The sequence below is a fragment of the Gadus chalcogrammus genome, chromosome 22, assembly GCF_026213295.1.
Source record: "Gadus chalcogrammus isolate NIFS_2021 chromosome 22, NIFS_Gcha_1.0, whole genome shotgun sequence".
Taxonomy (NCBI): domain Eukaryota; kingdom Metazoa; phylum Chordata; class Actinopteri; order Gadiformes; family Gadidae; genus Gadus; species Gadus chalcogrammus.
Genome location: NC_079433.1, coordinates 2,979,403 through 2,994,230, shown reverse-complemented (window position 1 = coordinate 2,994,230; position 14,828 = coordinate 2,979,403). Strand labels below are relative to the sequence as shown.

At 46.5% G+C, this 14,828-nt stretch overlaps 1 protein-coding gene across 3 annotated transcripts in view; it reads left to right on the top strand.

Moving 5' to 3' along the window:
* LOC130375614 (H-2 class I histocompatibility antigen, Q9 alpha chain-like) overlaps positions 1 to 14,828 on the top strand; it is a 43,759-nt gene that overhangs the window by 6,269 nt on the left and 22,662 nt on the right. The window contains exons 1-9 of one of the 3 annotated variants that reach the window (XM_056582646.1): positions 3,941 to 3,962; positions 4,277 to 4,417; positions 6,873 to 7,139; positions 9,316 to 9,594; positions 10,031 to 10,324; positions 10,716 to 10,823; positions 11,046 to 11,072; positions 11,326 to 11,393; positions 11,710 to 11,733. In XM_056582646.1, coding sequence (XP_056438621.1) covers positions 3,956 to 3,962; positions 4,277 to 4,417; positions 6,873 to 7,139; positions 9,316 to 9,594; positions 10,031 to 10,324; positions 10,716 to 10,823; positions 11,046 to 11,072; positions 11,326 to 11,393; positions 11,710 to 11,721 — 1,203 coding nt within the window. In that variant the 5' untranslated portion in view covers positions 3,941 to 3,955 and the 3' untranslated portion in view covers positions 11,722 to 11,733. Of the gene's footprint in view, positions 1 to 3,940; positions 3,963 to 4,276; positions 4,418 to 6,872; positions 7,140 to 9,315; positions 9,595 to 10,030; positions 10,325 to 10,715; positions 10,824 to 11,045; positions 11,073 to 11,325; positions 11,394 to 11,709; positions 11,734 to 14,828 lie in introns of those variants that run through there. The other 2 variants (XM_056582649.1, XM_056582648.1) reach the window with 2 other exon arrangements.

Below are 14,828 nucleotides of genomic sequence, written 5' to 3'. Positions count from 1 at the left end.
GGATACAAATGATCACTTACAAATGACATGTGATCATTTTTTACAATCAAATTGTAAAAAATCACAATCTATTACGTCCGACCATGGCCTCCCAGTACAGATACTTATACCACTGTTCGCTTTTACTGAAGGTAGCACAAAAACACTCAACGTCACCTGGAAAAAATAGAAACTCCTATCCCACTATCAATCCCATCAGATACCCGGGTCCAGGGCTGGTGTCCATTCTGAATGATGTCGACTCTGGCCTCATCGTCTCCCCAGGCCAGAGACAGTCTTTTGGGCCTGGTTTTGACGTGATTGTGTGTGTAAGGGGAGTTACAAGCACGGTCACATGTGAGCCTCCTCCGGGCGTCCAGTCGTCCGCTCGCCCGTACCGGAAGTTAGGAACATGTTCCCAACCGTCCATCCGGATCAGGTGCTGCCCCCTGGTGGATCCTCTTCTATGTTCACCGGTTCATGCTTGATGTCTATGAAAGCTTGGATATTGTTTTTTCCAAAAAGCTATTTCCAACAGATTCAAAAACATGTTTTCTGGAAATCATATAATAATAATAATAATAATAATAATTTTATTTAAAGGCGCCTTTCTCGGCACTCAAGGACACCAGGTACACAAAAGTCATTTGAGAGGAACACAATTAAAAAAAAATTAATAATAATAAAGAAAGAAGAAAATTGTAACAACACAGACATAGTTATTGGCATCAGGTGGAATGGGCAGTTTTGAACTGATGGGTTTTGAGATGTGATTTGAAAAGTGGAAATGAAGTGATGTTTCTGAGTTCAGGTGGTAGAGCATTCCAGAGACGGGGAGCAGAGCGGCTGAAGGCTCTGTGCCCCGTGGTGGTGAGACGGGCAGAGGGGACAGACAGGTGTATGGAGGAAGAGGATCTGAGGGAGCGGGAGGGAGTGGGCGCGTGGACGAGGTCGGACACACATGGGGGAGCGAGGTTGTGGACGGCCTTAAATGTAAACAGGAGGACTTTGAATTTGAGACGGAACTGAACCGGGAGCCAGTGGAGCTGCTGCAGGACAGGGGTGGTGTGGCGGGTGGATGGGGCTCCAGTTATAATGTGAGCAGCTGAACTCTGGACCAGTTGGAGCTTATGGAGGGGTTTGTGAGGGAGGCCGAGAAGGAGAGAGTTGCAGTAATCTATACGGGAGGTGACGAGGCTGTGGACGAGGACGGTGGCAGAGTGGGGGTCAGGGAAATGGCGGAGACGATTGACGTATCGTAGGTGGAAGTCGGCAGACCGGGGGATGTTATTGATGTGGGTTGAAAGGATAGTGTACGGTCCAGGATGACACCCAGACTCTTAATCTAACAGGAGGAACAGTGGAATTATCTATGTGGTGATTGAAAAGATGTTCGTTTTGATAGGGTCGACTTTGTGCCAATGAGTAGAACCTCGATTTTACTGCTATTTAATTTGAGGAAGTTGAGAGTGAACCAGTTTTTTATTTCCCCACTCTCTCTTTCTGAGAGAGTGGGGAGAGAGAGTATTGTTGTTTTGTTCACTCTCTCTTTCTGAGAGAGTGGGGAGCTGGAAGGAGGAGAGAGAGAGTGACGATGGGTGAAAGTCTGTCGAGATGCTGAGGTGAGGAATTAATCCAAGGTGCTGGTGGATATTCTGGATTTTAGAAGTGATAAAAGGACATAATGGAGTTGCAGAAGGAGGTTGTGTACAGGTGAGGGGCGGAGGGAGTCCTGGGGTTTAGTGGTATTGTTGAGTAGGGAGAACAGTGACTTGGAGTTGTCTTTATTGGCAGTGATTCTACTGGAGCAGTAGTGGGTTTTAGTGCTGGCAATGGAGTCCTTGTAGTCTAAAATGTGATTATTGTACATTTCTTTGTGAATGGTGAGGCCGGTTTTTTATGGAGCCGTTCAAGTTGCCGACCTTTGGCTTTCATCAGACGAAGGTTGGGGTTGAACCAAGGGGCGGAGACAGAGAAAGAAACAGATCTGTTTTTTAACGGAGCAAGAGAATTGAGAATATTGACCTCTGGCTTCCCGCCAGAGGTCAGGAGCACCACAACACCAACTGTACAAACTGCCACAACACCGGCCTCCATCTTGTCTCCTTTCGTCAAAAAAACCGCCGAATGGTAGCTGTGGTCACTGCACACGGTGTCTGATTTATCGACAATAAAAAACATGTCGTAATTTATCAAGATTATTTTACAATGTTGTGTTGCGTTGTAATGAACTGTATTGTAAATATTAACAAATAACCTTTGACCTTGGCTCTTACTTTCAATTTGGTTTGTCATTAAAGTCAGATCGTATTTTATTATGTACTAAAGGTGAGATTATTGGGTTTCCTTCGCCAGGGACTCGAAGTAGTGCCCGATATTATTCCAATACGCGTTAGATACAATTCCCTCCCTTATGCTTCATAGTTACCATCCCGAAATATGCCTACTTTAACAAATAAAGTGAGTTAAAAGCCACCAAGGATTGGACTACTTTCTTCAAGAGAAAAAACGCAACACAGTAACGCGGTGCTGGTCTCGGACCACAGTTTACAGTAACTAGCAATCTTACGCGTTACTATTTCCAAACCAGTAATCAGATTAAAGTCACTCATCAAAGTTACTGTGCGTTACTAATTTTTCACCGGCGTTGAGAGCGATGGAGTGGTGTGTGCGTGCGTGTGTCTGTCTGCCTGTTTGTGTGAGAGTGAGTGTGCGTGTGAAGCGTAAGTCTTCATAGACTTCAATCTATCAGAGGCGAGTGTCGACCTTGACTCTCCAGAGTCCGCACCACCAGTTGATATCAGCGGCGGAATTAGTCGCGCGGTGCTGTGTGTGTGTGTGTGTGTGTGTGTGTGTGTGTGTGTGTGTGTGTGTGTGTGTGTGTGTGTGTGTGTGTGTGTGTGTGTGTGTGTGTGTGTGTGTGTGTGTGTGTGTGTGTGTGTGTGTGTGTGTGTGTGTGTGTGTGTGTGTGTGTGTGTGTGTGTGTGTGTGTGTGTGTTGTGCTGCGCTGCGCTGCGCTGCGCTGCGCTGCGCTGCGCTGCGCTGCGCTGCGCTGCGCTGGAGCGACGGCAGCAGAGAGAGCGCGTGGGAGCCAGAGAACCAAACCCACGGGGAGGTCCGAGCAGCTTGAGCGCTAGAACGCGCTGTTTACGTCACACACCTGGAGATACGTCCGGTGATCGCCCCGCAAAGCGCGCTGTGATATTTTGTCCACGCATTAAAAGTTAGCGGAAGCGGTTGAGAGCCGTGTGTCAGTGTGTGCACCCAGGTATCCCAAATACCCCTGACGTTGTGTTTTTAAACAGAGACAGAAGGGAAGTGCTCTTACTTGAGATAGGCTGTGAATTTGATCTGTACATGGAAATTGCTTTCAACGGTAAAATCATTAAATACCAGCCCATTCTGGAAATACTAAGGGACCTAGGCAGCTAGGCTACCAATGCAAGCTAATAGTGTTTATTTTTGGAAGCTTGGGGCATGTCCACAACCGTGTTTTCAGTGGGTTAAGGCTGGGCTCTCCAGCAGAAAAGGTTTTTTGTACCCTTGAACAATGACTTATCTTATCTCTGAAATATTTGAATCTTGTCTCTTGTAATGTGATTGGTGGATTCAAATACAGAATTCAATGTGTGTGTGTGTGTGTGTGTGTGTGTGTGTGTGTGTGTGTGTGTGTGTGTGTGTGTGTGTGTGTGTGTGTGTGTGTGTGTGTGTGTGTGTGTGTGTGTGTGTGTGTGTGTGTCATGTACCGCCGCCACCCACCGACTGGCGACAGAGAGCCCCACGTCTCTCTCCCCAATCAGCGTGATTGGGGGCCACCTGCTGGACGGAGCGGGAGCCATTTTAAAAGGGCCACGAGGACAGACAGACGGGACCGGGAACCACGGAGAGCAAGGAAGCCCACGGGACGACAGCGAACGAGAGGCTCACGGAGACCCTAAGTCTTGTGGACCCTGTATACCCCGGTTACTGATGATAAATGCCGAGTACGGCTTGAACCCCCGACTACACGTGTCATTTATACCCGGAACCCGCGCCATCGAGTGCCGGGTTACGTGTGTGTGTGTGTGTGTGTGTGTGTGTGTGTGTGTGTGTGTGTGTGTGTGTGTGTGTGTGTGTGTGTGTGTGTGTGTGTGTGTGTGTGTGTGTGTGTGTGTGTGTGTGTGTGTGTGTGTGTGTGTGTGTGTGTGTGTGTGTGTTTCACTTTTAAGTTCTCCTGGAAACTAATGACCTCACAGCCGTATTGAATTCCTATTGGTCCAGACCGGCCTCTCCCTCTCCCTCCATCTCTTGTCTGCAGGTTTCCTGGTCAGTGCTTCTGATGCTCGAGTCGGAGTCACGTCTCTGTGGATAATCTCATCGAGCTGTTCTTCTGAATACATCGATATGAAGGCGCTAATGGGGCTGCTGCTGTTGGTCTTTGGTCACGGTGTGTCCTCAGGTAAGACTGAAGACAGTTTTCACTTTTCAAAACTATCCTTCCAAAAGGTTTGTTTATGGTCCCTGAAACGATGCTTAGATTCCCTAATTTGGTTGAAAAGCATTTGATTATCCTCTTTAATGAGTTAAATTAATCCACAACATGTTTCAGCTTTTACTGAGTATTTAAACTAATATTAGAACATTTATTCTGGTTTCAATTGTGAAAACGATCCAGAGCACTGGTTTGATGATTACATTCCCAAATGTAATCTATCATCAGAACCAAACATTAAACTTCAGTTAGGAGGGAATCTGTGTACTTTAACCTGTTGCAGATTTAGCAAAGTGGGGGCCCAAGGCAAAGATATGTATGGGGCCTACCTTATACGATCTTAAAAACAGAACAGAGAAAAAATATGTACAGACCGAATGGTGGATAGGCAGGTAAAGCTAATCTAGAACACTCAGAGTAAGGGTAAGCATGTTTGTACTGTCGTGTGGTTCTCTAATAGACAGGGTTATTTTCTTCCTTCATTTCTCGTCAATGAATATTTCTTGTTGGGTTGGATTCTTCTCATGTTTCTTCCTTCTTATCTTGTTAAACCCTTTACAGGCTTCAATTCAGAAAGGGGCCAAGGCAAGGTGGCACAGACAGACATGCACACATACACACACACACAAACATACACACACACACACAAAAACATCCATACATGCACACATACACACACATTATATAAGCAATGTCAGAGACAGTTTTTATTTTTAAAGCCTACAACAATGACAGATATTTTGACAGAAATGTTCTACATGACTGCAGCTGTTGATGGCCTGATGGCATTAAAGGTCTTGACTTAAACACCTTGTTTTTTACTTCCTCATCTTGCTGCACCCTTTACAGGCAGGTATTCACAGTGGCGGATTTAGCAAATTGGGGGCCCAAGCCAAAGATATGTACACTTTTTTACTCCAAAATAAAGATGGAAAGTGGAGAACGCACAAAGTGTAGCAGTCCACAAACTAATAGTAACGATGGAAATAGAGAATAAGGTTTCAGATAACACCTGTCTTTGCCAAAATGCCAGACAAACCAGCACTGTTCACTATTAAGATCAAATCAATATCAACATAACCAGCAAGAGAAGTAGTTAGGGTGAACCCCCACAAACAGTCATATACTTAGCGAAACATCACAAACAGTCATATACTAAGCAAGTATTGCCATGATGAATAATTGACTTTGTATGTATGTATATATCTCAAGTGCAATTGGCATTGCACTTGAGATTGACATTTCAATCATTCTACAAACAAACCCATGTACAAGATCCAGGATATTGTAAGTGAATTGACGTAACAGTTCAGTTTGAACATTTCAAACATTCTACAAACAAACCTATGTACAAGAGAGAGAGAGGCAGAGAGAGGGAGAGAGAGTCTATGAGAGAGAAAAGATAGATTGTTTTATACATCACACGCTTCTGACACAGAGTCCTACTTATTGACCTCTTCTCACAGGTCTTCACCTAGCGCCACTTCACAGCTAGCTGCTGCTGCTGCTGTAGCGGCTTGTTCAACGCTTTGGACGTTGTTGTTCCTGTCTGTATCCTCAACAGTAGCCGTAAAAAAAGTGTTTAATCTTTGGCAGCGTTGCCAAATTCATCCGGCGTCTCTTTTCATTTTTCTTTTATTTGAGCCGCTTGGGTAACTTTATTTCCTAACCCTTTATTTTATTCTCACGTTTAGACTTGTCTTGCATCGTCTCTGCTTGGTATGTGGCCAAGCGGCCGCCTACCAAGCAGAGACATACCTATACCTCTATGTTCAAACTGCCACTGACTTTAAGTCTACTTTGAATCCTATGTATTATATTAACACTCTTAACTTTTCAACGTTCTTGGAGAATCATCACTCACGCGCACACACGCATATAAACACGCAGACACACACTAATATAATTATTATCATTGCTATCAATATATGATTATGAAATATAATAATTAGAATATCATATTATTAATTATTATCATTCCAATGATAGCAATGTGAAGATAGTTAAAAGGCCTTCATAGAATACAGAAATTCACAAATATGCTTATAATTATAAAAACATTGTAATAGCTATTTAAATAATAGTTTATTATTCATGTCAGCATGAGTGATTAAGAGGCAGCAGGTTGAGTTGTAGTTGATGGTCTGGACAGCCAGCGCTGTAGGCTACAGTGAGATGTTTGGATGTCAATAAAATCAAACTGAAGGTTCCTACATTACCTGGACGGCCAGGGGGCGGAGCCATTAACCCGCCTGTCTGTCTGTCTACAGTGATGTACCGTATTAACCTGTCTGTCTGTCTACAGTGATGTACCGTATTAACCTGTCTGTCTGTCTGTCTGTCTACAGTGATGTACCGTATTAACCTGTCTGTCTGTCTACAGTGATGTACCGTATTAACCTGTCTGTCTGTCTGTCTACAGTGCTTCACTCTCTGCAGTATTTCCTCACGTCGTCGTCTGGACTCCCAACCTTCCCAGATTTTGTTGCTGTTGCGATGGTGGATGGAGTTCAGATTGGGCACTATGACAGCAACATCCAGGGAATAGTGCTGAAACAGGCCTGGATGGAACAGATATACAGAGATCATCCAGGTGAACTGGAGTCGATGACTGGGATGGCTCTTGGTGCCCAGCAGAGACTCAATGCCAAGGTGTTGGATCTGAAGAAGCTCTTTAACCAGACAGGAAGTAAGTTTATATCTGATGTCTGACCTCTCACATTTAGATATTCATCATTTAAACCCAGAATAAAGTTTCACCATGCTCCCAAACAGTGTTCGAATTACCCCACCAGCCTCGGGGGGGGGGGGGGGGGGGGGGGTCAGCATTCCCATTGGGGGGGGGCGATGGCGTCATTAGAAAGCCCTGCCTCTATATTCATACCTTCATCATTACACACTTGCGGTGTGTGGCCTATTTTCTTCTGAAATTGAATGAAATGCTTATGCCAGGTACATTAATCTGAAATTGTGTAAAATGCCTATGCCAGGTAGCTAATTCTGAAGAAACAAACACATGCTAACAGATATCGTGGGGAAACAACAAACAACACCAACATAATCAAGAAAGTATTATGGGAGGATTTTCGCGATTGCTCATTCACGTGACCTGCAGGTTGGGGCAGCGGCGAGCTGAATGCGGGCAGCAGGCTAACTGACGTGACAACAAGTGAACACTGAACCAACCCCACTGACGTTACAATATCTATACATCATGAGCCTACTTCGAACGTACACCCACAGTGGCGATCACAGAACATAAACGCTATGTTATGCATTGACATAATGCCCCTCCTCCTGGCGTTGAAGTCAATTTGCCTACTCCCCTAACTGAAATAAAGGACGTACATTATGTCACTAAATCGAATAACTATAAGGCAATATATTATTTTGGACTAAAAGTAGGACAGTAGGCTAATACCACGGAGGAAAGAAATGACAAACATCAAGTGACTCAACCTAATTTGTTTGTTTATGGGCTACAAAACTGGTTGACTTGCATTTTTTTCACAACTCATAAGGAACCGTCACCTTGATACCGTAGCTCTCCTCGCAGCTCTATTGGTAGCGACGAACACACATAACCTGCATAACCTGCCAGTGCCGCCGGAGTTTCGTAATGGAGCAATAGTCGAGTGATGTCAAGTAAACAAAAGTCAAAAGATGCTGAAGGCACAGAAATGGTACAGTCCACTGAAGGGGCGTTTGAAATCGTATGACACTAGATTATTGCTTGTATGATTGAGAAATACTACTTCCCGTAAGTATTTCGGTACCCCCAAAACTGTCGTTTTAGTCCCTATTTGGGGGGTCCAAAACCCATTAGAGGGGGTCAGACCCCCCCAAACCCCCCCCCCCGAAATCGAACCCTGTTCCTAAAAACACACACGCACTCACACACGCATGCACGTGTCCGTGCACACACGCTAATAAAGGTACTCAGTGTAGCAGCACACAGTGTATTAGTACTCAATGTAGCAGTACTCAGTGTAGTAGTACTCAGTGTTTGTAGAGAAATTTAAGAAGAGACAAAGGCCTGTTGTGTGTGATCTCGAGTGTCCAGAATCCCAATATTAAATCAATATTATTGGATCACAGTATTATCTACTGCTAAATATGTTTCATCTCATGAATCAATAAATTATTCTAAAAGATTGTAGTTAACATGAAAAAATGCCTAACTCCAAAATACAAATACAATTAAATTCACAGATAAAGTAACAGGACATATAGTTAATGGAGGTAACGGCTACTAATATTCTTAAATGCCCCCGCAGTCAGGGCCAGCGCTCGGCATGGGCGACCTAGGCGATCACAAGGGGGCGCCCTCTGGTGGCGCCCGTAAGTAGTCAATTAAAATATACGAAACAAACGGAGAAGGGAGGGGGCGCAGGAGCCATTGCTAGGGCTCCCCCCCCCCCCCCCCCCCCCCCACACACACACACACTTGTGTGTAGGGGGGGGGGGGGGGGGGGGGGGGTAGGAGGCTGGGTGATGTATGGTGGTATAGAGCTCTGGATGGTCCGATTTTTTCATCTATTTATTAATATTAGTTATTGTTATAATAATGTTCATATGGTTTGTGTTGTGATGTCTGTGTGTATTTAATGTTAATGAAGAATCAATTACATCTAATCTTACCCTTCTCTTTTCCATCCTTCCATCTGTCTCTGTCTCTCTCTCGCCCCCTATTCTCTCTCTCAATATTCTCTCCCCTCTCTCTCTCCCCCCCACACATTTCTCTCTCGCTCTCGCTCTCTCTCTCTCTCTCTCTCTCTCTCTCTCTCTCTCTCTCTCTCTCTCTCTCTCTCTCTCTCTCTCTCTCTCTCTCTCTCTCTCTCTCTCTCTCTCTCTCTCTCTCTCAGCTATCCACATTGTTCAGAGGACACTTGGCTGTGAGTGGGATGATGAGGATGATTCTATTGATGGTTATCACCAGTATGGTTATGATGGAGAGGACTTCATAGCGTTGGACCTGAAGACCCTGACCTGGGTCGCTCCAGTACGTCAGGCTTTCAGCACCAAACTGAGATGGGATCAGGAAAGAGCTGGATTACAATTCAATAAGTACTTCCTCACTAAGCAGTGTGTTGATTGGCTGAAGATGGTCCTGGCCTATGGGAAGAGCACTCTGCAGAGAACAGGTAGAGTCACATGACCTGGTGGGAGTCTCTGTTCTCTCTCTCCCCCCCCCCCCTTTATCTCTCCCTCCCCCCCTCTCTCTCCCCCCCTCGCTCTCTCTCCCTCTCCCCTCCCCTCTCTATCTCCCTCCCCCCTCGCTCTCTCTCGCTCTCCCCCTCCCCCCTCTCTCCCCCCCCTCTCTCTCTGACCACAATATATAAAAATGTCCTGATATCCTGCATTAAGCCGACGAGACTCAACCCTCAAGGGGGACGCAACTCAGCCCCTTATGGAAGAATATGAAATAATGAATATGTTACATGACGAGAAAAAGTGTATTACATTATAAAATAATCTCTCTCTCTGTTTCTGTCTCCCTCTGTCACTCTGTCTCTCTGTCTCTCTGTCTCGCTCTCTCGCTCTCTCTCTCGCTCGCTCCCCCCCCCTCTCTCTCTCCAGAGCGTCCGCGGGTGTCTCTGCTCCAGAGGAGCCCCTCCTCCCCAGTGGTGTGCCATGCTACAGGCTTCTACCCTGACAGGGTGGTGGTGTTCTGGAGGAGAGACGGCCAGGAGCTCCATGAGCTGCCCGGGGAGGTCCTCCCCAACCACGACGGGACCTTCCAGGTCAGCGTGGACCTCAACCTCAAGGCCGTCCCACAGGAGGACTGGGGGAGGTACGAGTGTGTGGTCCAGCTGAAAGGCATCGAGGAGATCTCCACCCCCCTGGACCCCGCCCTCATCAGGACCAACTCGGGTAAGACTGGTGTTGGAGGGGATGGAGGGGGGGAACACATGTCTCACCACCTCCACCTGACCTCATCACAACCACTGCCAGGTGTACCTGGACACTGCTGAAGCTACTGGGTAAACACACAGCTCTCAGGAGTAGCTCACTGCAGCAGAACACGGTGGATTGTGGGTAAATGAGTTCTATGAATAGGGCTAGGCTCAGATCAGTTCCTGAGTGACCCTGAGCTCCAGAACAGATTCTAGAGGAATAGTTACACTGACGTTGTGTTAGTCGTGTGTGTAGCATCACGTATCTATTGACATGTGGTCCAAGGATGGAGGGATGGATTGGGGAGGGTTTCTTTCCAAATCTTTCATTACACACTTTATTTATTTTTTCTTGATTTACCTTCAAGGCAAGAGTCCCATCCTTGTTTTCATCCTTGCTGGCGTTGCTGTTGTGGCTGTTGCTGCTGCTGCTGCTGCTGTTGTTGTTGGAGTCTTTGTGTTCCAGAAGAGGAACGGTGAGCGGATAAAACTTTCCAGAAGGACAAATACCTGTCTCCACCTGCCCCTACTTCCTGTCCCCTTCCTACGATCTGACTGGTGGTAGAAACCTCTCCACCTCTGAATGATGAACCTCCTCCAATGTCCACTGAGATGTTGTGGCATTAAGAATATGAAAGTATAATAACATCAGGATATTCACCACTGTTACAACACTAATCATTTCTCTTGATCCTCAGCTTCAGGCCAGCGACACAAACCAGTTGGTGAGTAAAATTCACTGGACTATACAGCTCTATAGATCTAGATACATCTAGCTCACTGGACTATACAGCTCTATAGATCTAGATACATCTAGCTCACTGGACTATACAGCTCTATAGATCTAGATACATCTAGCTCACTGGACTATACAGCTCTATAGATCTAGATACATCTAGCTCACTGGACTATACAGCTCTATAGATCTAGATATATCTAGCTCATGACTTCACCTCCTCCCATTCTGATACTTCCCAGGTTCTGACACCAGCTCTGAGAACACTGAGGGGCAGAATCCGGCTCCTGAGGCCCAACCTCTGACCACAGTCAGTACTTTACCACTTTACAATACTTATTCAGACTCGTATGTTTACAGTTATATTTATTAGCAGCCTACTTTATCACAGTGATAGTGAAAGTACTATTTTGACAGTACTTCATCACAGTCATAGATTAACAGTCATATTTGAACATTACTTCATCACAGTAATATTTTAACAATACTTCATCACACTAATAGATTAACATTAACAGTCATATGTTAACAGTAAATCATCACAGTATATATTAAGAGTAAATCATCACAGTGATAATATATGATAATATATGATAATGTTTAATGCTGTTTTTCTTGCTGTTTAGGGTCAAAGTTAAATCATGAAGAGGTTTCTCACGTTCAGCTTCCTAAACCAGGATGGAGTGGCTATATTTGCTTTATTACAATAAGATTCATACTTAACTTCATTTTGATAACAACCATTAATCCGTATGAATTGCAAATCAATAGATCGCTGTATTTGTGATAGATTTGATTATCTCACTGGCTTAAACCTGCAATCTTTCACTGATGCTTGGAAACCAACACAACCTTGTTACACAGGCTAGCACAATCGAGCTATAGGATGCTTTAGCATAAATTCTTTTTTTGTATTTTTATAAAGAATGTTGGATCAAAGATTAATATTTTTTTTAATCATCCAATTATAAAAATCGCTGTATTCTTGTTTTGCGTTATTTGGTCAATAAAATCCAGAAAGAAAATAAGAAAATATTTTCATCATACTTTATTTAGGTTAGTTCATTTCATTTAGTGTAGTTATTGGGCTTTGTGTGACCAGAGACTGTGTTTATGTTTCTGATGATCTTCCTCCACTAGCGTCCTGATATTGGATGTCTTATGCTGACAAACACACACACACACACACACACACACACACACACACACACACACACACACACACACACACACACACACACACACACACACACACACACACACACACACACACACACACACACACACACACACACACTGACTCATTAAAAAAATAAAGGTAACTTAATAAATACTCAATAAAAACTACATTAATATCATCTCATTCACTCACTAAATTCAATGTCGTCATACACTAAAGACGCTCCACTTTTTTAAGTGGAGTCAATGAAATCATTTTGTTATATTTTGTGCAGTTGTATCGTTATTTTCCGTAGGTATTCATATATACCTACGGTTTATGAATATATACCATATACCATATACCTATAGCTGCATAATGTACAGCGGGCCTGTCATTATATAGAACGACCTCACTGAGCACCCAATGCTTACTGCAGGGTCTGAAGTGAGGGGGGGGGGGGGGCTAGGGTCCACTACAGTGAGGGGGGGGGGGGGGGGGGGGGGACTAGGGTCTAGGGTCCACTACAGTGAGGGGGGGGTCTAGGGTCTAGGGTCCACTACAGTGAGGGGGGGGGGGGGGGGGGGGACTAGGGTGTAGGGTCCACTACAGTGAGGGGGGGGGGGGGGGGGGGGGACTAGGGTCTAGGGTCCACTACAGTGAGGGGGGGGTCTAGGGTCTAGGGTCCACTACAGTGAGGGGGGGGGGGGGGGGGGGGGGGGGGACTAGGGTATAGGGTCCACTACAGTGAGGGGGGGGCTAGGGTCTAGGGTCCACTACAGTGAGGGGGGGGTCTAGGGTCTAGGGTCCACTACAGTGAGGGGGGGAGGGGGGGACTAGGGTCTAGGGTCCACTACAGTGAGGGGGGGGGTCTAGGGTCTAGGGTCCACTACAGTGAGGGGGGGGGGGGTCTAGGGTCTAGGGTCCACTACAGTGAGGGGGGGGGGGTCTAGGGTCTAGGGTCCACTACAGTGAGGGGGGGGTCTAGGGTCTAGGGTCCACTGCAGTGAGGGGGGGGTCTAGGGTCTAGGGTCTAGGGTCCACTACAGTGAGGGGGGGGGGGTCTAGGGTCCAGGGTCCACTACAGTGAGGGGGGGGGGGGGGTCTAGGGACTAGGGTCTAGGGTCCACTACAGTGAGGGGGGGGTCTAGGGTCTAGGGTCCACTACAGTGAGGGGGGGGTCTAGGGTCTAGGGTCCACTACAGTGAGGGGGGGGGGTCTAGGGTCCACTACAGTGAGGGGGGGGTCTAGGGTCCACTGCAGGCTGTAACTCTATAAGTTGGAGCGATGGAGGGGAGTGATCCTGAGCGCTGTGGGGGCCAGAGCGGTGCCGGGAACAACTGGGCCAAGGGCCCCCACACCGGGGGGGGGCGGAGCTGGTGGACGCGCACCTGGTCCACCAGGAGGCGGAGAGCTGGGGGGGCCTGCAGGGCTTCCAGCTCACCCACTCCTTGGGGGGGGGGGGGGGCACCGGGTCGGGCCTGGGCCCCCTGCTCATCAGGGAGACCCGGGAGGAGTACCCCGACCGCATCATGGCCACCTTCAGCGTGGTGCCGTCTCCCAAGGTGAGGGGGGAGGGAGGGGGGGAGGGGGGAGGGAGGGTTAGGAAGGGGGAGAGAGTAAAGGGGGAGGGAGGGAGGCAGGGGGATGGGGGGAGAGAGGGAGGATGGGGGGAGGGTTAGGAAGGGGGAGAGAGTAAAGGGGGAGGGAGGGAGGTTGGGGGGAGGGAGGCAGGGGGAGGGATGATGGGGTGGGAGGGGTTAGGAAGGGGGAGGGGGGATGGGGGGAGGGTGAATAGGGGGAGGGAGATAAGGGGGAGTGAGGTGTTGATTGAACTAATGCATAAGCCGTGCGTTGGAACCGACAGCTCTGGTTCGGTCGGCACAGGGTCAATCAACCTGGAGTTCAGCGCTAACTCTGTGTTTGTTAAACCTCCGTTCGTGGAACCCCTCTGAGTGCCTGCTGTGAGTCGTCGTTGTCCAGAGGGGTGTGGGGGCATGCCTACATGGGAGGAAATGAGCGTTAGAGTCTGGGAACGTTAATGTGTTAAAAGCGGTGTTTTATCCAACACATTTTTCCATGAATCCTCTTAAAACAGTTATCTTATAATGATAGTATTATTTTGATATGAAACACTGTAGTTATCCGTATCTGTCACATGTCAAATGAGAGTGTGGGAAAAGCTGGGGTGGTATATACAAGTATGTTCATTAATATATATGTATCTTAAAGTATGTAGTCCCATTTTAAATATAATGACTAATACTATTTTGATGGTAGGCATTATGCATTAACATTAAAGGTTTTGTCTTACACTGTGGATATTTCTTATATAAACGTGTGCCAAGTTATCTTGTGGATACGGACTGGTATATACGATATCGTAATTATTATCTGTATTATTATTATGCCATTAAATATATCGGCCCATACTATGTGTGCATGTGTGTCTGTCTGTCTGTCTGTCTGTCTGTCTGTCTGTCTGTCTGTCTGTCTGTCTGTCTGTCTGTCTGTCTGTCTGTCTGTCTGTCTGTCTGTCTGTCTGTCTGTCTGACAGTGAGTAGGTGTGCGTTGCACTTTCTGTAA